Here is a 24,004-nt window from a genome sequence, read left to right on the forward strand (position 1 = left end):
CAACATATATCACCCGAATAAAAGGGAAACAATAACTAAAACTTGTTTTCGAAAGAATCACTCGGTTCGGATAGAAGGGATAATGATTCTTTGCTTCAACACATTTTGGAAATAATTTTAACTAGAAGCACCCATTTTTTTTTTACTAGAAGCACCCAAAAATAAGAAATATAGAATATGCTTTCCTAATATACTTCCACAAACAATCATGACTTACAGCACCAAGAAATTATCATGGACACAGTTAAAGAAGAGCTTTTATATCTCATAATTGGCAGCAAACAATTACAGGCAATATAATCTCATCGCCTCCACAAAAAAGAGAGGGGAGGAGATTTCAAAAGTAGCAAAAAATAAAAGCAAATGTACACAAGTTATAATGCATCATGTTGTAAAAAACCTAATTCTGTAGTTTCTAACAATTTGAAAAGATCAGCTTTCCTTATGTGTTCTTGCGGTGCCCTTCAATCCCAATCACCACAAACAGGAAACATGTAAAGAGGACTATCCTCACAACAGGGAACAATTAACTGGAAGTACCAAGATGTCAGCTACTCAAGCTCAACATTATCATCCATTTTGTTTTTCAGCGAATGCCAATTCCGAAACCAAAGCAATATGATCACTTCCCCATTTCTGATTAAAAAACCACATAAAAAAAGGTATTACAATCAAATACCTGTATAAAATTTTACCTACAAGCAACTTCAACAAAGTGAGACACACACTATAAATATAAAATTAAAATTTATCAGATCTGTTAAGCCTGTGCTATATGGAAACAGGAGCAGACATTCCCTACAAAACCTGCAACTAAATTCTGGCTATTGAATTGTTCAGCTCCTCCACCACACCCCCCACAAAAAAAAAAAAAAAAAAAAAAAAAAAAAAGACAAGCTGCCTGTTCTTGTCCAATTGTCCACCAATCCATAATGATCTATCAAGATTCTTTTTGGGTGCATGATGGAAAACTTAGGAAGATCTTGACCTTCTATTTGTAAGGTTTATTATTTAAAGATGGAAAATGGAGACTGAGAAGACACATACATATATGATACATCTACAATTGACTTATTCACTGAGCAACACATTTTAAGGATAAGAATTAATATTTTCATGTGCGCTATTACTACTATACTAAAGAACTAATGTTGGTTGCTTCTCATAAACTGAAGTCACACTACTCACTACTGGTTCAAACTTGAAGCACTAACCTAGCAAATTAGCCATTTCAGAGATCGAATATCAACTATCAAGATCAATTTTTATATCTGCAATTTTCATAAGCATATTAGGAGCTATTTGGAAGTAAAGTGATCATATCCATCAATTTAGTGTCTGTTCTTTTCATCTGAAATCCACTATATTGAACAAATTGGAATCAACTGGCACAAACCAGAATTAATCATAGTTATGAATGGAATTTGGGTAGCCCACATTAAAACTTATCAGTACTTACTAGCAGCCTTTTCTGACCTTTGTTTTCCTGGAATAATATCATTTTAAGGTGAAAGAACAGTACAATATGCATATTGACAGAAAATATACCTTTGTTGGGAATCCCCCACTACGTTGCATTACATCTTTTCGAATTGGAGCAAGAACTTTAGTGGTGTAAAGACCTTCAGATCGCCTGTATGCCACAGAAGCAAAATATCACTTATACAGCTTTAAATCTGAGAGCTGAAAATTGTGTTCGGAACAAAACGCAGCTCAAAAGGTGAGCAAATACTATCACACAATTCTTAGCAAGTCATTAATCAAACAATAGGACAAGCAAATCAGATAGATTAGAAGTATAGCTCACCATATGTAATCAACAGTTCCCAGAAAACAAGTGTTACAACTAGTTACCAGTGGCTCCCCATTTGAGTCTCTTGTCCCAGAAGAATCCTAGAAAACCCAAACAGAGATCATTAAAAGGTGACCGCAGACAATATCACTAATACAGAGACCACAATCACAGCAATTGTAGCAGCAGCTTAGTATGAATCTTAAACATTCTCAGGGTCTGGAGAGGGCAAGACGTGTTCAAACAAACACTAAATCAATCAGCCAATTATCAGGTAAAAACTTTCATGATTTTGGTTTAAAACAAAGGCTCAAAGAGCTACCTATGTCCGAATGTTGAGAATCTGACACGAGTAGAGGTAGAAGAGTCCAAGTAGCATAGGGTCAAGAGCATTAGGAGACTACATTTATGAGGTGTAATATTTTTTTTTTTTGAAACATTATGAGGTGTTATATAATATTACACAAAAGATACTTGCATTTTTATTTGTATGTGTGAAAAATTTGGAATCCATTTAAAGCATAGAAAGAACATTATATATAGGTTTTTTATCAGCCAAGTAAACAAGAAAATGAAGTGTTTAGTCAGCAGCATCACTTCATCAAGTGGATACATGTCACTATTAATGAAACAGACTCTCACTATGACGTAGGTAGACTATCTCGACAAAAATATTTTTAAACCAGTTCATATAACTACCATATAAGCCCAAGCTAGTACACATAACTTAAATTATTCCTGCCCATGAAACAACATGAAAGCAATCACATATACCGCACCTTTTCCAGATCATGTCACATGTTTTCCTATTATGAATAAAGCCAATAGTCGAAAATAAAACCTACCACCACTTCTGTGTACACGCTCCTGAGCTTTAAAGGGTGCTCAAGAATGCGGCTGTTGGCATCCCCAGTAGCAGTAGCTATTTCCATTGTGGTCCACAGAGATGGATCATAATATGGTATATCCATATCAACTGTTTCAACCTCAGGGGCCAAATCACCTAAAATAGTAAAAACAGGTTATCAGAAGCTAACTTAAGTCAAATTAACAATTAGTCTGCCACAGAGGAATTTACAATCTTACCACCATTTAATGGTACCCCATCACAACCGTTGCTAAAATCAGACAAAGATCCCTCAAGATCTTCATGTAAATCTTCATCCTCAGAAATTTCACCAATCTCATCAAGTGATAGCTCATTAACCTTTTCAGTTATATCAAGGTTCGAAGCTGAAGTTTCATCTGATTGAGAAACGTTTGAGCTATAGTTGTTCCTAGTCTCTTTTTCCACAACATTGTTGTCAGAATTACCAGCAACAGAGGAAAATCTATCACTATTGCCCATTAAGCTACAGACTTCAGATATTGGAACTTCTTTAATTTCCTGCTCATTCAGCGGCAAACCAGAGATAGCAACATTTTCAGCTGAAAGCACTGAAGTAGAATCAGGACCTTTAAGTGTCTCATTGAGTAACTGATCAGCATTTTCAGCTGAGCTTATATCAGTGTTTTTCTCAAATGAGTTTGCGGGTACATTTTGCAAAGAATCAGCAGCAGGAGGTTGCTGCAGGCTAGCAGGTGTTTGAAGTTTGTTAGATAAGCTTCCTAATCCGTTCTTATTTTCAAGGGAATTACTCTGTTTTCCGTCAATACTCTTGTTCTCAACAGTTGCTGGACTAGCGACATCACCAGCCGGCTGTTCCCTAAGAAAATGGGAAATCATTACAGATCTATAACCAAAGAATAGAGTGCAAAATTGATTCAGCAGAATTTGAGGAGGGAGAAAAATAACCTGGGCTGAGAACCATATTGTCTGGGAGGGGGACTAATTACAGCAGAGGCTTGTCCTGAAACCTTGTCTCTGTCTACTCCTGATATATCTAGCTGCCAAATCACAGATTTGATAGCTTAACAGACATTTATAGAGGGATGCTAGTCATTCCAAAGAATAAGGTGGTCCCAACTTTACCTTCTGCTGAGATATGAAGTTGTACAAGGGACTCTGTCAAAAGGAAGTCACTTAGTTTTATTGATAAGTGCCCCAATTTAATTTGAGAACGGAGAAAGATAAGCTGTATACCATTGGAGTGCAATTGAAATCACCACATAAGACCACAGGAGCATCATCCCACGTCTTCGATACCGCTTGAGCCCTTTCAATAAGTGTCCTCACCTACATACAACAACAAAAAGACTCCAATCAGCAAGGCTGCAAGGACTCCGTTTACATACACAATGGAGCAAGAAAGACCTGGTCCTTTTGACTTTTGCAATCAAAATGCAAAATTCAAATCCGCTCCACACATAACACAAAGTCACAAAAAAAAAAAAAAAAAAAAAAAAAAAAAAAGATTAAATTTCAGAGTGCAAACTCCAGATAAGGTGTTTATGGCGATGGCGTGCCATAAACAAATGAATTTAGATAGCCATCAAGGAAATAGAGATGCATAGTTGAACGCTTGAGCATAACTGGCATTTACCACATTAAATATTAGCTACATGCAATGAGATTAGCTTCTCATGAACTATTCCAATCAAGTAATATAACAAGCAGAAGCAAGTACACACTATATTTTTTAATTGGCCCTTTCTTTCTTTTTTCTTTTTTTTTTTTTCTTTTTTCTTTTTTTTTTTTAAATTCGTATTTATAGTAGCAAGAAGGTGAAGAGGAAGCAAATCAGTTTTCTATACATCTGCTACACAAGTAAAATATATGCCAACATACATTGCAAAAATGCCTTTACTAAATCTCTTCATACTCATACAAAATTTTGTTGCACAAAGGACCTTTAAGGGTGAACTATCAACTAAGTCCTGATACCTGTCCAAGCTTGATTTCTCCTCTTCTTGGATTGTAAAGCACGTGAATGTTACAAATGACGACTCTATTAGGGGATTCTGAGCTGCAGGGGTAAAATAAGATTTCATTTTTTAGAGAGCAAAGTAGCAACATAGCATATTAATAATCGATAGCCAAGAAAAGAAAAAGGAAAGTAAATATTACGAAGGACTCCTATTAGTTTTTCATGTAGATAAACACCTCCAATAATTCACAACTATAGTTAGTCTACTAGCTCAATGTTTTGACATGATAACCTAGCTAGTTACTATGCCTATCTAACAAAATCACAGTAGATAGAAAGATTAAAAAATTAAGGCAAAACTGATTCTAATAATCCAACCTTTTGTCGGTTAACCGGAAATAATTTTACCTTCCGATAATTATGTAATAATCTAACCTTTAACGGGTATTATCTTATAACAAACCTTACCGGTAAACTACCCTTTGTAGGAGATCATTTATACACGTGTCACTTCTGATTGGTTTAAATTTTTTAATCATTGATTTTAAAAAAAAAAAATTAATTTTTTGATTATAAATATTAAAATTAACTAAAAATAACAGCACAAAACAAATGATATTTGAAAACAAGAATTACCTTGTAGATGATGCCATCTGAGTTCCATTCTGACTTGGACTTAATGACTGTAAAATAAATGATAAGATTATTAAAAACGCATTTTAACATGGGCATGCTGAACAAAATATTAAGGTTGACACTTCTTTTTTCCCTACATAACTCCAGAGAAGGAAGAAAGATTCAAGATCAGCAGCATACCTCTAGAACACAAATTTGAGCAACATTATCCCGCATTCCATGTTTATTATACTCAATGCACTCTTCATACATCAACCTGAACCTAAACCCATGAATTTCAAACAAATGTCACGAGATATCCCACTCAAAAGACACATTTCTCTTGGCCAGAAACGCACGGCATCAACAAGAACAAAAAAAACTGCCGCAAAATGAGAGCTAAATGAAAGTGGCATCATCACTTACAAGTTAAAGCATTAGGCTTTTAAAGACTCCTTACCTTGTAGTTCGCCAAAAGATAGCACACCCATCAAGTGGATCACCAGTTCGCATCTGGTATATTTGGCAAATAATTAGGCCTCGTCAGCATTTTCAACATATATCTGCATCAAACTTCAACCATTCCATGGAATTATACAAACAACAGTATTCAAGCCCCAGGGATCTACTTAAGTATAAAGAATTAAAGAATAGCATGAGCCTTTGGAAACTAAGAATTAACACCAGCTCAAATCCATACACAAGTACGTAATATATGTAGCTTAAAGTCTTAAACTTCTCCATGAACAGCAGCATAGGGACATTAATTGAAAGCAACATATTAGTTTCAGGAGCTTAGAAACTTGAAAAAAAGGACTAAATAGTTATCCTCCTTACCTCTTCCAGTGCTTTAACACCATAAAAAGTAGCACAAAATTAAAAGGCAACATGCAGCAGAAGTTAATACTCACCATCATTTTCCTAGAAAAGAAAACACCTATGGAGTTATGAATTATGATGTCAACGTGCGTTATAGAAGCGCAGAGGAAAGGACAACAAATTCCCTCTCTTAATTATTAGCCTATTCAAACAAATGAATTTTTTTTCCCAACCTTTCAAGTGAAGGATAAAACTGTGTATTGAAACAACAAGGTTTTTATTAACAGAAAATATCTCTCTTCTTTTAATGATGATAAACTCAAAGAGAAAGCAAAAACAGCAATCAATAATCCATAAATCAATAACGATAGTGTGCTTATGTTAACCACAACCTTCCAAATTCCGCTGTATCCACGACGCCCCAAGTCCTCCTCCAAGTCATGAAATTTGTCAACTTCCTGAAATTGGATCATAGGCTTCTCAATCTCAAAGTTGAAAGCAATATGAATCAAATAACAGTTATTAGGACTGCTGTATGGTGGCAGCTGGGAACAACAAAGTATCACATGCCTACCATGTTAAAAAATAATAATTAGTATTACAGAGTAAAAACTAGCTATTGCATAAGGAAGCAAATTGACCAATAAGCCAAGACACACGAAAAATAATAATATAAGACAGAATGAGACAAAGGGTGGACAATAAACAGCAGCAGAAAACAAAGATAGTACAAAGCAGTAGTAAAAAGAACAATGACAAACAGGGAGAAAAGTTTAAGCAGCTCAAATACAAACATGCGAATCAATTAAAAAAGGAAGCTCCTGTTGATCATAAAACACAATAGGTATAGCTGAGTAAAGACAGAAGGGAAGGGACCTGAAAGCACATAATGTCAGGTGACCACAATTGAAGCTCAAAAAGTATCTTGCCCTTCCGCCACTCCCAATTCATAAAATAGCGTCGGATGTGAAAGTACAGCTTCCGATGGCTATTAGCAAGGTAATCAGCAAGTATATTATACGAGAGAACAACAAACCGTTCTGCAAAAATACATAAATTTAGGTCGGCTGTACTAACATTGATTCAAAACCATGCTGATGTTTCTAAGCCTTTTACAAGAAGCCCAAAGAACATAATGGCAATAAATACAAACTCTAATTAATGTGTGAATATGCTAAAATGGAAAAGAAGGCTGTCAATAACAACCTTCAAGATCGAACTTCCAAAGAATGTTTTGTAAACATATCAAAGGTAACCAAAGATCAGTATACGCAAAAAGTAGCAAGAAACAAGAAATGTGCAACCACTCTACTCATTTACGCTCTTCAAACATTTCTAATCAATTATGCTCTACTCCAGCCACCCATTTGGCATTTGTGTCGAGGTGGTCGGTAATAGTAATAAAAAAAATAATACATGTCATTAAGGACAATAACTATAAGTCAAACATCTATAATCACATACCCATAAGCAAACATGCTTTTATTCACTAATCCTAAATACATTTTTGGCAACAGGCAACAGAAAAAGCCTGAGATCAGAGTCCAGTCAGTCAACTTCTTTAGCACATGGTACTGATGTTTTAGATAAGGCTCCAAGATTCCAGGAATCTAGAGATCTTTATTTTCCTCCCTTTGATTTTTTTTATTTATTTTTAATCTTCCTCTCTCAATTAATATCACCACAATAATTGATGCAAAAAATTGATTATTAGTTTGCACAATTTATTAATTTGTTCCAATGTTACACATTTGAAAGTTTTTCTCATTAGTAAAAATTGGTTTATCTAACTCGGGGAACAAAGCAATACTACAATATTCTTATTCTAGGCAAAGTTTACAACTTCAAGCGCAATTCCCTTGTTCTTTCCCTCAACCGACACAAGGTGCCCTCTATACACCAAGTGTAACATGCAGATGCTACCCCCCACACTCAATCACTCACTACTTTGTTAATTGGGAATTTGGGAGAATGTAAGCAATCCAAACAAGTGAATGTGAAAAAAAATAACCTTGGTTGTATAATACGCCGACATGTATAATCAAATTTAACCTTGGTTGTATAATAGGCCATGTATAATCAAAATTGCTACCCTCTTCTAATTATTTTTTCTTGGTTACGATTCTAATAATCATTAATAGTAATCTTTAAATTCAAACTCAAACAAAGCATTACCATTATTTTTTTAAAAGAACTTAGCTTTGCAAACTTTTTTTTACAAAATTCATATATTCCCGCCATTCAATTCATCACAACTACCCTAATTTAATGAACTACTAGTAACAGTAAAAATACTAGTATATGAATAAGAGTGAAATTACCGGAATTAGGAGGGGGAGGAACCTTTGCCAACTCCCAAACCCGATGATCATCCGGCTTCCGCCGCTGAACCCTAACTCCTGATTGTTGCCGATTAAACGACGGCGCTCTACCTCTAAAATTACTACTACCACCACGATTATTCGACGAAGAATTATAATCATAATAACAATTATTATAGTTATTGCGATTGTAATTGTAATTGAAGCTATTAATTGGGCGAAAATCAGCACTTCGCTGGAAAGACGAGTTCGAGTCACGAACAGATTGAACATTAGCGTCGCCGGAGACGGAGGTCGGGTGGTCGGAGAAGTACCGGCGACCTCGACCTCGACTTCGGCCTCCTCTGAACTGCAATGGAGGAGAGAGAAAGTGAGATGGTGAAGAAGATGAGAGAGAAAGAGAGAGGAGAGAGAAAGTTGTACCGGAGGTCGGATGTTGGCTGACATGGCGGCGGAGGTGGAGGTGAGAGGGGTGTCGACGATGGCGGTGGCGATACGGTGTAGAGAGAATGAAGAGGATTGTCGCATTTTATATCGTTGGTAAACTATGTGATTTTTAATTGTTCATTCATGCAATTATATTGTATAGTTTCAACTTTCAAATTATTAAAACTTTTCATTTTAGGATTTTACCTTGACTAATCTTGGATTTAACATCTAATTTGAGAATACTTTTTTCATTATATGGAGAACAAAATTTATAGACGGTAGAGTATTTTTTTAATATGCGGATTTATGATTAGATTATACACTCGAGAGCATGATGCGCATCATACTCTTCACAGAATTGCGCTATTTAGAGTGAACATTTATTGAAGGACGAGGAGTATTGATAAGAATTTTTTTATCTATAGAACATGGGACCATGGAGGTGATATTTTGTTTATAATTATGTGTTTCTTTAATTTGAATTGGATGTAATTTTGATAGTAGGATTGGACATCATGCATTGGTATATACAATCTGATTTACGTATGTTGTAAATTGGATCCACTTAATATTTATTGTTGGTATCTGATTTGCGTATGTTGTAAATTGAATCCACTTAATATTTATTGTTGGTGATTAAAACATTGAATTCTATTAGTATTTCGTATTAAATTATAAATATGATAGTATTTGCCAATACTTGCCTTGGCCATAAACATGATGAGGTCAAGTATTCATACAGTACTCTAAAGAGAGGTGAAAGTGTTAAAAGTCATAACCATATTCTAGTGTCTATATCTCCTAATGCTACTACTTCTATTGCGGTTAATGGTTAACCATGATATCTTCGACAAAATAACCTATTCATTCATAAGACAATGTTTCAACTCTCAACGTATTACTCAGTGCTTCCTACCATGTTTTGAAAACCATGTCTCCATCATGGCATCACTTTCACAAACCATGATATCACGCATTACTCAGTGCTTTGTACTCCATGCATCGACTATCTTTATAAAAGAAATGTATTCTATGTCTCAAACAATCGAACAACCCTAGATAAAATATATGCAAGTATTACACTGCTCAATTTTCTAATCTTTTAACCATCATCGCCTCATCGGATGCATCAACAACTACTTAAAAAGTAGCATGTAAAAAGGCCTGTTGCACAACTTTCTACTTCATTTTAAGACTAAATGGAACAGGAGCTTGATTTCAAAGCTCAAAAACAGAACAAAAGCTGAAGAGCTTAATTTTGAAGCTCGGGAAGACTTTCAAGGCAAGCCTCTAATAACGGCTTAGTATTGAATTTAAAGAATCCACTTATTTGGTTCCATATTTATCCTTAATTAAGCACTTGATTAAATATATTTACATACAAGAGGATGGATATGATAATAGCAAATACTCGAAGAGGAAGCCAGGCCACACTATTGCTTTATTCACAAGGGTAACAATTTACAAGTATAATTTAGCAGAACAAGTAAAACAGTTTGGACGTTTTTATGTACAAAATTACAAATTCTGAAGGTGAGACAACACTGTAATACCATGCTTTGTTAAGAGTTGACAAGGAGTAATCACATTGCAGCAATTATGTGCCACCATATGTCTCGACTCTCTCAAGAGGGTTGTTCAATAAGCCATACCACCGGAGAAGCTGTCTCCATCATGATGTAGAGTCTCAGTGAGCCAGTAACCATCCCAGGAACCACCAAGCCTCTGCTTATCAAGATAGTTTTATCAAAAATATGCAAAACAGGACTGAAAAAGAGAAAAATCAGCAATTGACATAACTGAAAGACTTTAAGATAAAGAAATAAACTTGTGTCTGACATTTTCTGTTATTATTTTCAAACAATTAGCGGGGGGACTTGCACAGCATCCAGCTGCCTATCTCAGGAGAACTGCCTAAACGGTGAGAAATTGAACCCAGATATCAAATTTAGAAATTAGGATGTGCTCCACTGAGCCACCACATTCTCCTAAATTTCATCTTTACATAATCAGTAAGAATATTAATCTATCACTTTACAGAGATCCCAATATTCCCAACCAAACTGATCCATGCAGATCATTGCAAGTCAGTTGTCCAGCCTAATAACAGGTTTAAGAATTATACACAACTTTTACAATACAGTTGCATAGTGGTTATATAACTCCTTGATTAAAACTCACCAATCTAGCTTGTCATTGTGACAATTTCCTACTGGAGTCGGGTGACACTTCCCCTCAGATGAATAGAAATATAACAAAATCAAAATTAAATATTCAGCAAAGGCACATAACATATACAAATAATCATCTTCTGTCTGAGGGCCTGAGGAGTACATGTGGAAAGCTAGCAAACAGCAATGCCCCTAGAAAGGAACTACATTTCCAATCATTGTACTACGTATGTTATTTTATTTCATTGATGTCGGAGGGTGATCAAAGGACGAATTCTTCAATTCTGACCTGTTTTGATTATGATCAAAGATAAAAAATCAAAGATTAAGTATCCCTCCATTTCATTCCCATTATATATAATTGAGGATTTCCGATCAAAGATTAAGTATCCTCCATTTCATTCCCTTTATATATAGTTGAGGATTTCCCATGTTCATATAATCATATAAGGCCTTAATTTTCGATAATTTTATGTTTATGCTCATATATAGAAATCTACGGAGTAGCAATCAGCACTGTCCCTATAATAGGAAATGCCTTTTTTTTATGTCTTTATTTAATTCATTTCTGTTACCAGCGAAAGGTCAAATTCCTCAAATATGACCTATTTTGATTATGATCAAAGAGGAAAATCAGATATTTAGTTTCCACCCCTTTATATATACAAAACGAGGGAATCCCATCTCATATAAAATAGAAATCCATACTTATGATGGTATGTTTAGCTAGATGATCCTGCCAGATTAGTGAAGGATGATGCAGAAAGCTAGAAATATGACTTAAGAGAACAGATACCACAAAAGAAAAGAGGTAGTAGTGATGAAACATCAAACCTGCACCATGGTAAATTCAAATATCTCTTCTTCAGCTGGACGAGCTCCTTGCACCCAAACTCGTTGCTTGAAGCGATTCTGTGCCACAATAAAACCAATGAAGTTTAGAAGCTATAACAACATTAAATTACAGGATCAGATTTTCAAATAGCAAATACCCCTTGCTGAATAAAGCAAAAATAACCAAGATGCAATTCTTGGTATATGATGGATTTTCCAAGATTACCTCCTTAACCAATAAGCTGCTCAATATTTTCCTTTCCTTGTGGCCAAGCAACACTCGGTAGCTGGAATGGTGAAAAATTCGCCTGAAGCGTTCAAACTGCAGGAGACACAGAAAACTCAAGCATGTTATTCTGCAGACGTGCATCATTAAAAATATAATGAAGCTAAGCTTGGATGACAAGTTGTTCAGGGAATTTACAGACCTGCCCTAAATCAAAGTGTGGTCCGAAATAAGTAGATCTTTCAAAAGGATCAAATCCAGCAAACTGTAGATAGCAAAGAGAAATTAATGTCACAAAATAAGAAGGATAACACACTGAAAAGGTGAAGCCCATCAGTACGGAAATTTTACCCTATACATAACCTCAATCCCATAATCTTGACGAGGTTGATCATTGTACTTCAGGGCATCTAGCTGCTGACTAACAGCTTCCTCTGCACTAAACTATATGGAATATTAAAATAGATTTTATAACGAATTAGAGAAAGATAACAAACTCTGCAGAATTTTGTTACATGTAGAGTTGGACCGAAAGGCTTCTTCTTGCGAGCTTCAAGCCTACACAAACATGATTTCAGTGAAGTTAATAAGCAGCTTCAGGCTGATACAAATTATTAAAAAAAAAAAAAAATAGAAAAAAAAAAAGGTAATATTCAATCAAAATTTTCAGTAAAAAAAAAAAATAAAAAAATCCATGAGTTTCAAGACTCAAGCCGTGACCATCATCATGAACACTTTCCAAGTTTCCAAAATATAAGTCCTTATTTAACCGATGCAAGTGTAAGAATGACTGGACCAAAAACAAGTTGCAAGTCACCAATGCAAAATGGATTTTTTGACATTAGCAAGGAATGATACATTTACCAAAATACAAAAGGGGTTTGCTTTCTATTCTTCATTGTACCCTGAAAATCGTTGAGAGTTACAAACAACTTGTGATTGTGGAGCTTTAATTCACTCTGGATACATGACCTGAAATCAAGTTGGTGACCTTTTTGGCTCTAAAACAACCATTGGATTCACTCATATAAGCTAATGAAGTGGCCTAAGAAGATAAACACTCTTTGGAAGGTCAAGTAATTGTTAAGGCATAAGGGTAGTACAAAACTCGGAGGGGTCGGGCAAAGCTACTTTTTTGCGAATTTGATATATTCTTTCGAAGATTTTGGAGGTCTCGGTTCAAGACTGATAGGGCGCCTTTACCAAGAGGGGTCAAGCAATGGCTTGGCTAGAAATTCTCAGATTTTCTTGTATACAATGAATTGATCTTGACCATTTAGTTGTTATCTAAGGCCATTAGTAGAAGTTATCAAGGTTTTTTAACTTATGCACTATTGCTTCATTATATAAGGAGCTCTTTTAGATTATATTATGGAACTTTTGACGGATTATGAATATATGAGATTTTCTATCCATTTGCATCTTTGTGAGCACTCTTTATGGAAAACCTTAATCTTTGTTATTAATCAATCTTTAGTCAAACTATGTGTGAGATGAGTGATTTAAACATTATATTCTTCAAACTTTGTGACTAATGAAAAAAGATTAACCTTGTGTTGCTTGTTTATTTCCTTGCTCTTTCACAAAACACAAAATTCCAAAAATAGCTTTTTCAAAATTGAGAGATTTATGATGTATTGAATGTTTGGGGTGACGATTACATATCAGTCTATGCTTAATTTATAAAGTGGTTTGTAATACAAGGTCTAGGGAGAGGTGGGTTCAGAGATCACTAAAGAAGTATAGAGAATTATTGCTCAAAAGAATTATACGGAGTAGCACATAAGTTAGGGGTTTTCCTTTAAGGGTGCATACATTTGAATCGCCCCTTACCCAACTTAGAGTGGGGAGCCTCTTTAGAGACTCTAGGGTAATGTTATACCTATTAGGGCCTATTAGCATGAAAATGAAAACCCTATTGTAGACCCTACGATGACACTATATTTTTTTTCATTTGCAAGTATACCTAATGATCTATAGCCTATTAGACTTCGACTAATATGGATTCAAGCTACGTCCCCAGGTCTCCAACTTAACCTTGGTTAAGCTAGAACAACTCCTTACTATTTGATTCAAACAATTGTTGTTAGTCCATGGTAGACACTAGGAAGGTCCAAATATGTCATTTTGTTCGGTTAACACAATGATGGACACATAACGAGCCACAATAAGCACTAACGTACATGGGTTACCAACTGAACTAGCTTACACGTCCAAAAGAGTACACCTTTGATTAATTATAAAGCAGTCAAAATACCATACTTACTCAAAATTAAATCAAATTGGAGAATCAGCTAAACAACTTAAAACTCAACTTTTCCATTTATTAGAATCCTTTTTTGGACCAAAATTACCTTAATATAAGCTTTCTCGATTAAGGCACTTATGTAGACGAAATTCATACATAACTATGTTTTGGGTACCACCCTAAAGACGTTATCAATTAAGCTAGCGAGTATCCACACAAATCAAATCATTAATCACTAGCTAACAGTTGTAACAATAACAAATTACATAAAGTAAATATTAAATAAATGAATTAAGATTAAAATTACCAATCAGCAGAGAGAAAATCAGGGATATCAGCAGAAGCTCTGAAACGGGGAGAAGCCCGCCTATGTTGCAGTTGTCCATTAAAGGATTTGGAAAAGAGTGTCAGAGATTGAGGACTTGCTAAAGATGAACTGAACGACATCGTTTTTCTTCTTCTTCTTCACTGAATTTGATTATCTTTTTCTGGGTTGTCTGGGTTCAAGATTATGGGAAAAAAAGTTGATCAAATTATGTGAAAATTGTTGAATGGTTTGTAATGTTCGTACTAGTATTTGTAATACTGGGTTTTTGGTCCAATCTTTTTGGGATGCTTTTGATGTTAAGACTGTTGGATCAAGATGATTGGATCAGCATCCGACGTGGCAATAGTTAGAGTGTTGTTTTAGATACGTGAACAGAATAAGTATTGATTCACAGTCTAAGTATAGAGTATATAACGTATAGGCAATGTTTTTCCTAAGCCTAGTAATATATAACTTGTGTAAGGCTAGTACTAGAAGTGTGCTTTCACTGTAAGTACTCGGTGAATTGCAAACTTACCATTCTTCATTCATATGTATTTGCAACTATATTACAAATAGCGAAATCTACTTTTTTTTTTTTTTTTTTTTTTTTTTAAGAAATAGTGAAAACCATCTTTACTCTCTCTTTATATTTATTTCACAACACGCCCTATAAAAGATGTACTAAAGGTTTAAAATTTTGTTTGACCAAGGCCCCCAAGAGTCGAGACTTCCTGATGTTCATCTATTAGTAGCGGTGTCAATTCGGGTAAACAGTTCGGGTTTGGATTGGGTTTATCAGTTTCGGTTTATAATGGGTTGAAATGATTAGCGGGTCGGTTTGGGTCGGTTTTGAACATCGGGTCAGTTCGGTTTGGTTTTTTTTTATTGTGGTTTCTATTCGGGTCGGGTTGTAGTTGGTTCGGGTCATAACCAGTTGGGTGGAACCGTGTCGGTTTGAAAACGGGTTTAGCCAGTTAAAAGTGGGTTTCGGTTCAAAACAGTTCGGGTTCTAATCAGGTCGGGTTATAATCAGTTCGGGTTAAACCGGGTCAGTTTGAAAACGGGTTTCGGTTCAAAACAGATCGGGTGAAATCGGGGGTCTGGTCATTATCGGTTTAGGTTATAATCGATTTGGATTGAACTTGGTTGGTTTGAAAACGGGTTTACCCAATTTGAAGCAGGTTTCAGTCCAAATCATATTGGGTTAAAATCGAGTCGACTCGATAATGGGTAGGAACGGGTCATGTTATAACCAAGTTAAGTCATAAATAAGTTGGATTTATCGAGTAGTGGGTTGAAACGGATTAAATCATAAACATATTGGGTTACGAGTTGTAAACAACTCGGTCATAACGGGCTACCGGTCGTAAACGGTTCGGTATCAACGAGTTACGGGTCGTAAACAATTCGGTCTCAACGGGTTGCAGGTTGGAACGGTTCGTTCATAACGGTTTATGGGTTATAAAAGGTTCGGTCACAACGGGTTACGGGTTGGACCGGTTCAGGTTTATCAGATTTTTGCCGGGTTTAAACGGTTTCTGGTTGAAAATGGGTCGGGTTACTATCAGGTTCAAATGTAATCGGTTCGGGTTGTTTTCAGTTTCGGGTTGTAACGGTTTGGCTTGATAATGGGTCAGGTTAGTAACGGTTCGCACAAATTCGGTTCAGTTTAGTTTTGGGTTAGAAAAAATTGGGTCGGATCGATTTTTGATTTCCAAAAAACGGGTTTTTAACGGTTCAGTTCCTTTTTGGATTGGTTCGAAACAGTTGGATTTAATGATTCGGGTCAGAAACTGACAGCTCTTTCTATTAGTTGTTGGACTTTGAAAGTCCAAAGACTTATTATCTTGACAAGTAAAAAGCATGCTGAAGACCCAAGACTAAGTCATGATATAGAAGTTGTTGATCCATGACTAAGTCATAGTAATACAGAAGTTTCTTCCTCAGCTTCACCTATCAATTAAATCTACTTTAAGGTCTTCAACTTCACCAAATAAAATTAAGAAATTCAATATATTACCTCTCAATTTAACTCCTAAAACTTGCTTGATCTACTCAAAAATACAAAGAAATGGCAAACTCTAATGTCACACATAGGCAAGTCTCAACCTCAGACTCAGCACCCACCAAAACAGATGATCATGAACCAAAAAGCCCACCCTCAAAGCCAGAATTCAACATTAACATCAACATCTCTTTCTCGTCTGCCTTCAACATACCCTCGACTCCGGAAGCAGCTGCTGCTAGAATTCTAAGAAACTTGGGCTCTTTCCTACCATTCTATGTTATTTTCATAGGGGTTGTCCTGTTAATCACCCTTATTCCACAGCGAAAATTCTCATTGTTTCTATCGCTTGTAAACACAAATTTCACTGTCCTGTACTTGTTACTGTTGCGCGCGTTTCCTAGCTCAGTGATACTCCATCGATGGATCGATAAGCGACTTATATTTGTTGCACTTGCAGTAGCCACCATGGTTGAGATGATCGTCAGTGATGCTGGCCTGCATCTTTTTTTTACGCTTGTTGGTACCATCCCTGTCATACTTATTCATGCTGTTTTGCAAGCTACTGAAGGGTATTCTGTCATTGAGGATCATGTAACAGGAGCTAATGATTATATTGCTGAGACTCTGTGAGTATAATCTTGTTGGCTTGGGTGAATAAATAGCTGAATAAAGCTGATATATTTGACACATTAGTAATGTTAACTACCAATCCCTTTTTTTTGTGTATTAAGTTGTATGACTATGTAATTGTATTGATACAATGAATAAATATTAATGTTCATACCAATTCAAGGGTTCCATCATTTTCATCATCATCGAATCATCGTTAACAACAATGAACCATACAATATCCGGGTAAGTAAAACATAGAAATTACAACCCTGTATTGACATCAGAATTACATGCCAATAAAAACCATGAACTGTAAGAGCTATAGGAGCAAGCTGAAATCCGACGAGAATGGAAAATCGTTTTGAATGTTTAAACTACTCAAGGACTTTTCCTCAGAGATTCTAGGGTAAGCAAGCTTTCTAGGAAGGCTCCCTCGGTCTAAGCTCGAGAGACATACCCATGGAATAAACACACACAAGCACTACAACCTTAAACAGAATGAAAAGCAGAGGTAGTTGCCTTCCTGCAATCCTTGTGTCAAATAGTCAGTTCTGTTACGTAGTACTAATGTACTATATGTTGTTTTCAGAGTCTTACAAAAGTAACTAACTTGAGCAAACTAACTAGATGGGCAAAGTATACTTTAACTTCTCAAACTAGCTACGTAGAAAAATTAACAAAGTAATAAACAGGACCAGCATCATCCCATTTTCCAACACAGGGAAGTTGATATTTGCCACAGCATGGTAGTTTTGGTTTGTATTAGAATGGACAATAGACTGTAGAAAAGGTCCTACAATTGTAAAATCACAAAATCTCAAGATTTTGCATACAAGAATGGTATCACCCCCTCATAGTCCCATATATGATAACTAATACGGAGTACAAACTAAGTTTGAGGCTAAACAATCTTCTGAACTTCAAAACCCAGTTTCAGCTACAAACACAAGAAAAGCGGTCATTTCTTCTGTTGAGGAGGAGAAAGGTACTTGGTGACAACGTAGCAGTCTGCTGGAGTGATATTTGTGTAATAGTTGTGGATGGTATCTGTGATATCAAACCCGAATTTCTTGTAGAAATTGAGAGCATCCTCGTTATTGGTTTGAACATGCATATAAATCTCAGATATGTTTTGCTTGGAGGAGAGTTCAAGTACATGGTTCAAAAGCTTCGTACCTGTGCAAAACCACAGAGAACCCATTAGACAAAGAATTCCACAGAGCAGCACTAAACTAAAGAGTGGTAATTTTTATAGGCTCAAGATCAGACGTATAATCTTTACGGAAAACTTGGAGCAAACAAGGTGCTCCAATATTAAGGGAGTACAGAAGTCAAGGGTTAAGAGTTCAGACTTCAGACATACTATCAGATGGAAAAAACCGAGCATCTATCACAATAGAACAAACTTAAGGGAAATTTTATTTTTGGATAAATGAGGTACGGTAAAAATTCTACCATGATGACTTCTATTATAGATAATCTCAGTTTGGGTGTAGGTTCATAATGAAGTTCATCAAGGATATCTAAAGTCCTCAACCCAAATAGAGACAGCACCATCATTTGGGTGCTGACATGGAAAATATCAAACAAAGCAAGTCACAAGTGCTGACGTGGAAAATATTTCAAACAAAGCAAGTCGTAAGTGCCGACGTGGAAAATATTTCAAACAAAGCAAGCCGCCTTTAACATGATGTTTCATTTTTAAGAATAATTAGAACTTACTTCATATTTAACTTGACAAACTAGCTGTTATGAGCAATGAATTATAAAATTTGAATCAATCCTGGGGCCATTGGACCGAAGTTACCATCTTTATTCAAACAATTATAAATTCACATTCTGAATCTAACAAAAGAGCAAAGCAGCATATATCTCACTAACAAATACAAATTATTATTATGATGGATTATAAGATCCATAATTGATTTGACAAGAAAGATAGCAGTATATACTTACCAATACCTAGCCCACGATAGGGTGCCAAAACGCCCAATGTCATAATGTAAACCCGAACAGCTCCAGCATCTTTCTTCTCAATACGACATGCAATTGCTCCGACACATATATCACTGTAGTAAGCTGCGATTGGAAAACAGATATGGATGAATATTTCATATAATAGTATTAATTAGTTGACTCAAAAAGAGAAATTATGAGGCTCCAAACAGAGCCTTTAGAAATGGATACCTACATATTTCCCCCTCTTTTTGCCCTACCCTATAAGTTTACTAATACATACAGATAGGTTCACCGTTGTTTTTACTTTTTAATCACAATCAAGTTACTTTCACTACCCAGCTAGTTTTTCTTGTGGCCATGAATCATTGTATAGTGTATACTAATTGGGATATAGCTTCACAATTTTCATAAGATTAACCATTTCATTTTATTACTAGCATTTTCGTTATTAAAGTCTTTTCATGACTAGAATTGACAAAAACAATAAATTATCCCAAGTGGGAATTAATAATCTGTTGTGACATTACTGTTCCAGCCAGCAATTGCGTCCATGGGAGCGTGGACCAGTATATTACCACTGACAGAGTAAAGAACAGAAGTGCCTCTAAAAAGAACAATCCTTTTTGTTAGAAACAGATAATGGTTCTTTTTATATCTGCATCAACAAACACTGTGCCATAATAAATCTACAGCAATAACTAAATCTTTTTCCAAATTCTTTTATGCAGGAAAGGCTACTTTTTATATCAATAGGTTAAAAAACATGAAAAGAAGTGACACATGAAAGCAAAAACAGTAACTAAGTACCCAACAATTAATGTCTACAATCTAACAAAGACCAGAGCGTTGGTAATTTCAAATTTGCCATGCACAAACACCATCGTTTTTGTTTTTCAAAGATCACAACAATCAGCAGTTCAACACCGATGCCATCAATACTCTTCATCATAGAACGATTAGGTACTGAAATCTGTATGGCATGATCTTGCACTAATCTACAATTTGGCAGACACAATTTATACATGTACTCCAAGCCACCCCATGATATTAGTACTCATTCTATTCTAGTGGTTATGATGTGACAGTTCACAACGCAAAGAAGTTCTGCATTCACGCCAAAAAGGCATTGGATCCAGTATCCTCGGACCTCTGCCAATACCTAAATCAAAAGGGAGATTGACACTATAAAGAAACACCGACAGACATCAAATATAGAAAGTCAAGCTCCAAAATCTTAACACAAATAAGCAGTGTATCAAATGATATTTTTTGATTGAGTAATGCTAAGTCAATACACGGTCTAGAGTTTATAGATGGAAATTAAAGCTAACGTAATAAGCTGACCCAAGAATTGCTACCTTTCATACCAAGTTTGTCAGCATCAAAAATCCTAACCGAAACAGGTAGAAGGACATCTAGGATAGGATCATTGAATCATTTCAATAGATCATAGGTCATTTCATTATTGACTTAACAATTTACTAAGGCTCCTTTAAATATTATATTTAAAAGACAACAAGTGAAACTTTTGTATGATTGCAGATTCAGCAACATGAAAAATGATGTTAGGGGCCAAAACAAAATGGATATAACTGAGCTTATGAACTAGCAATGGTCTAGCGCTTGTATGCTCGAGGTCAACTATTGAACTATGTGAACTTTCTGACACATTCCATATATTTTTTACAAAAAAAATAATAATATACCAGACAGGCCATAATTCCAAATTTTGAAAGAAAAAAAAAAGGAAATGGTTAAAATGAAAGATTTAGGAAAAAAAAAGAAAAAGAAAGCTTGAGATGAACCTTCAAGTCAGGGGACAGTTTGATACAACAGATACAATTAGACCGAGATTTGAAATCTATTCAGAATTTCAGATTACATCTTACACCACTACAGAAAAAAGAGCACTGGAACAAAGGTATAGTTACTGCACGCTGAGAGCTTAAGGTAACAAACTAAATACAGAAGAAACGAAGTTAAAAGGGAAAAGCAGGACTCAAGTTTTGCATTTTATCTTATATAGCTCATAACAAGCTACCTAGCTGTTGCAGCTTTACCAATAAGTAGTATAAGATGTAGTTGCACGACGGCTACAGCATAGTGTAATGCACTGTATTATATCTTCAAGAAGGAAATTTAACAGATTGAACACAGGTTTAATATTTATAGTCTATTACTCAGAGTACTGGAAATAAGACTTGCATATACACTAAGCTAAGAAAAGAAAAAAAAAAGTATAGAAAAAAGTTTAGAAGAGCAAGACTTGAATAGACACCAAGCGAAGAAAAAAGTAGAGAACTAAGAAAAAAAAATTGGATTCATCTGGCAAAAGAATCAACCTGATCAAAAAATTAAAAAGACCATCTAAAAGAACAGAATTGCGCAACGATACGATGTTCCCATTCTACAATCAAGTACATAGGACCCTTTTTCAGCTAAATAAAAAATAGAGGCTGGAAAAAACTTATATGGAAATACTTCTCTCCACAATTTTCTAAAGAGCCCCTTTACAAACCTCTCAACAATGTCAGCTCTTTCCATCAAAACAGCAATAGTTTCTGGTGAGATATTATTGTCTCCAAAGGAACAGTACCCAAAGGAAGACAGCTCCGAATAGTTCCTGCTACCCCCTCACAGCCATACCCCCCTCCCCTCTCTTTCCCTCAAAGAATACCTTTTCTGGTAAAAATGCATTTCCAGTTCTATCCTAACATAGATCACACAGAACCAAAAAGACCTAACCCTTACTGCCGTGAGCAACTAAAAACTAATGAACAAATCAAAAATTCAATCAAGTTACCTTTTAAAATATTCCATTAAAGCCAACTAAAGAAGCATGTATGCTAAGCAAAGAGAAAGAGAAAGAATAAGACTCGGAAAAATGGGGTGAAAATGCCATGGCAGGCTATATCCAATCAACAGGAAAAGAAAGGGTCGTGAAAATGACATAAAAGACAAGTTGACAACTGTACTTAATCAAAATAGACCACATAGAACAGCAACATAAAAGCTCCCCTCTACAAAAAAAAAACCTTCATAATACTACTATATAATAGTCACGTTTTCCTCCCTATTATAGCTTGCTTCATCTAGAATTATCATCAGTCATCACAGCAATGAGGATTACCTTCTTTCCAATTCATAAAATATTAACAAAAGAAAACAAAGCTGATTAGTCATCAATCCAGCATAACTTCAACAAATTTTCACACATCTAAAATCCATATATAGAAAAATCTTTCTTCAACTAGCTCAACTTTGCAACAGCAAAAACTCTGTTTCTGAAAAAAATGCTTCACTTATCTTACAGATATATGCCTCCATTTACACTAGTAGCATTCAACCTCCCTCCTTAAACCCTACCCCTCAAAGGCTCAAACCCATGTTTGCCAATCAATCCCTTCTGACAAGGTTAATCAGTACCTTCACTAGTTCAAAAATCTGAAAGCTCTAGCATGAGACTGCATTCAGAGATGATTGAAGTGTAACAACCTATCCTTAAGGCCAACTGCTCACAAGTACTTTCAGAAGCCCTCGTCCGGGGCTAAGGAAATTCAAGCAAACATAGATAATTGATACAACAAGTCAACAACAACAAAGCCTTATTCCCAAAATGATTAGGTCAGCTAACATGAATTGTCATAAGTAACCGTCTGATAAACGCAGATAGTTGACATAGCAAGAAAAATCAAAGGCATAATGGTTTTTAACAATGACTCCCCTATGTAAAACAAACAGTTTCCAATGTATAAGTTCAAAATCAACGAAACGGTAAGAATGTTTGATCAATACTAACAACACTAAGACAATACTCATAACTCGTTCCTAACTAATTACCAAATCGATCCCCTATATTTGTGCTGAGAAAGCTCAATAGTTAGTAGGCTTTACCACTATTAACCTGGTTCCATGACTTCCATTCGTATAAACAAATACATCAAAAACTTCAACTAGGGCAGAAATGAACCCATTTAATTCTAAGTTACATTCAATAATCAAATCGAAGGAAATCAACAAGAAAAGCATAAATTCCACAAAATCAATATACAAGAATGTAGCAAATCACCCAAATAAGCAAAAGTGGAGAATTTTCATATAATAAATGGACAAAAATCAACATTATTTCAAATACCCAGAATAAAAATTCAACAAAAACCAACAAATAATGTGCAATTCTACAGAAATTCAATCGAACAATCATATTAAATGCGACAAAATGGAGAAACCCCAGATGAAAAAAGGGGCAAAAAACGAACCTAATTTGGTGAATTCACCAGAAGCAAGTGCATCAACGTAGTACTTATCATTGTATCGAACAGGAAAGAGGGTAACATTGAGCTTTTTAAGCTGCATTATATTCTTGTCCCTTACTCCATCCAACGAAATTGTCACTTCTTTCATCCTTTCTCTCTCCTCAACTAACCAGAAATTATACTGTTCGAAGAAAAATGTTCAAGATATGAACCCAGAAATCGCTAATTACTGTACTGAATCCTACGATTGAGGATTGCAGGAAGGGAGGAGAGAGAAAGAGAGAGAAGAGAAGGGCGAACAAGGGCTATTATTTTTGGGCATGGGAGGAGGAGTCAATGCCATCTTACAAGTAACTACTTGTATACGGGTCGGGTTTAACCCTTTTTCCACGGGATCAGCATGGATGACCGAGCCCGTATATTGGCTTAGAAGGACTAGAATTCTAGAAGTAGAGGTGGTTAACGAGTCGTTTTATATTCGCCCATTTAAGTGTGAAATATTTTGGTTCAACAAGTTTGAAGTTTTCAAAATTGTAGGTTATTATAGAGATTAAAGCAGTATTTTACCTATATCAGGTTTCGAGTTGAGCATGATAT

The 24,004-nt window shown here is 35.4% G+C and overlaps 3 protein-coding genes across 4 annotated transcripts; all 3 read right to left on the minus strand.

The window, feature by feature from the left end:
• Positions 1 to 237: 237 nt before the first annotated feature.
• Positions 238 to 8,923, minus strand: LOC110712187 (carbon catabolite repressor protein 4 homolog 6-like). The gene is made up of 16 exons (XM_021890641.1): positions 8,778 to 8,923; positions 8,355 to 8,703; positions 6,910 to 7,073; positions 6,426 to 6,491; positions 5,675 to 5,727; positions 5,416 to 5,497; positions 5,236 to 5,282; positions 4,617 to 4,698; positions 3,876 to 3,968; positions 3,765 to 3,797; positions 3,588 to 3,679; positions 2,879 to 3,498; positions 2,638 to 2,795; positions 1,808 to 1,893; positions 1,549 to 1,633; positions 238 to 636 (listed from the first exon to the last, which is right to left on the minus strand). Exons 1-16 carry the CDS (start codon positions 8,880 to 8,882, stop codon positions 571 to 573), a joined length of 2,181 nt encoding a protein of 726 aa, XP_021746333.1. The 5' UTR covers positions 8,883 to 8,923; the 3' UTR covers positions 238 to 570.
• Positions 8,924 to 10,179: 1,256 nt separating this feature from the next.
• On the minus strand, positions 10,180 to 14,942 carry LOC110712196. 2 transcript variants are annotated; one of them, XM_021890650.1, is made up of 7 exons: positions 14,570 to 14,942; positions 12,530 to 12,572; positions 12,366 to 12,453; positions 12,217 to 12,279; positions 12,015 to 12,110; positions 11,789 to 11,866; positions 10,180 to 10,508 (listed from the first exon to the last, which is right to left on the minus strand). In XM_021890650.1, exons 1-7 carry the CDS (start codon positions 14,646 to 14,648, stop codon positions 10,422 to 10,424), a joined length of 534 nt encoding a protein of 177 aa, XP_021746342.1. In that variant the 5' UTR covers positions 14,649 to 14,942; the 3' UTR covers positions 10,180 to 10,421. The 2 variants fall into 2 exon arrangements, with proteins under 2 accessions (XP_021746342.1, XP_021746341.1); XM_021890649.1 differs by having other exon boundaries at positions 12,366 to 12,458; positions 14,570 to 14,939.
• A 2,918-nt stretch (positions 14,943 to 17,860) lies between these two features.
• LOC110712162 (N-alpha-acetyltransferase 50-like) lies at positions 17,861 to 23,733 on the minus strand. The gene is made up of 3 exons (XM_021890604.1): positions 23,411 to 23,733; positions 19,149 to 19,271; positions 17,861 to 18,368 (listed from the first exon to the last, which is right to left on the minus strand). Exons 1-3 carry the CDS (start codon positions 23,553 to 23,555, stop codon positions 18,151 to 18,153), a joined length of 486 nt encoding a protein of 161 aa, XP_021746296.1. The 5' UTR covers positions 23,556 to 23,733; the 3' UTR covers positions 17,861 to 18,150.
• Between the last annotated feature and the right edge of the window lie 271 nt (positions 23,734 to 24,004).

This window comes from Chenopodium quinoa, unplaced genomic scaffold, assembly GCF_001683475.1.
Source record: "Chenopodium quinoa cultivar QQ74 unplaced genomic scaffold, ASM168347v1, whole genome shotgun sequence".
Classification (NCBI taxonomy): domain Eukaryota; kingdom Viridiplantae; phylum Streptophyta; class Magnoliopsida; order Caryophyllales; family Amaranthaceae; genus Chenopodium; species Chenopodium quinoa.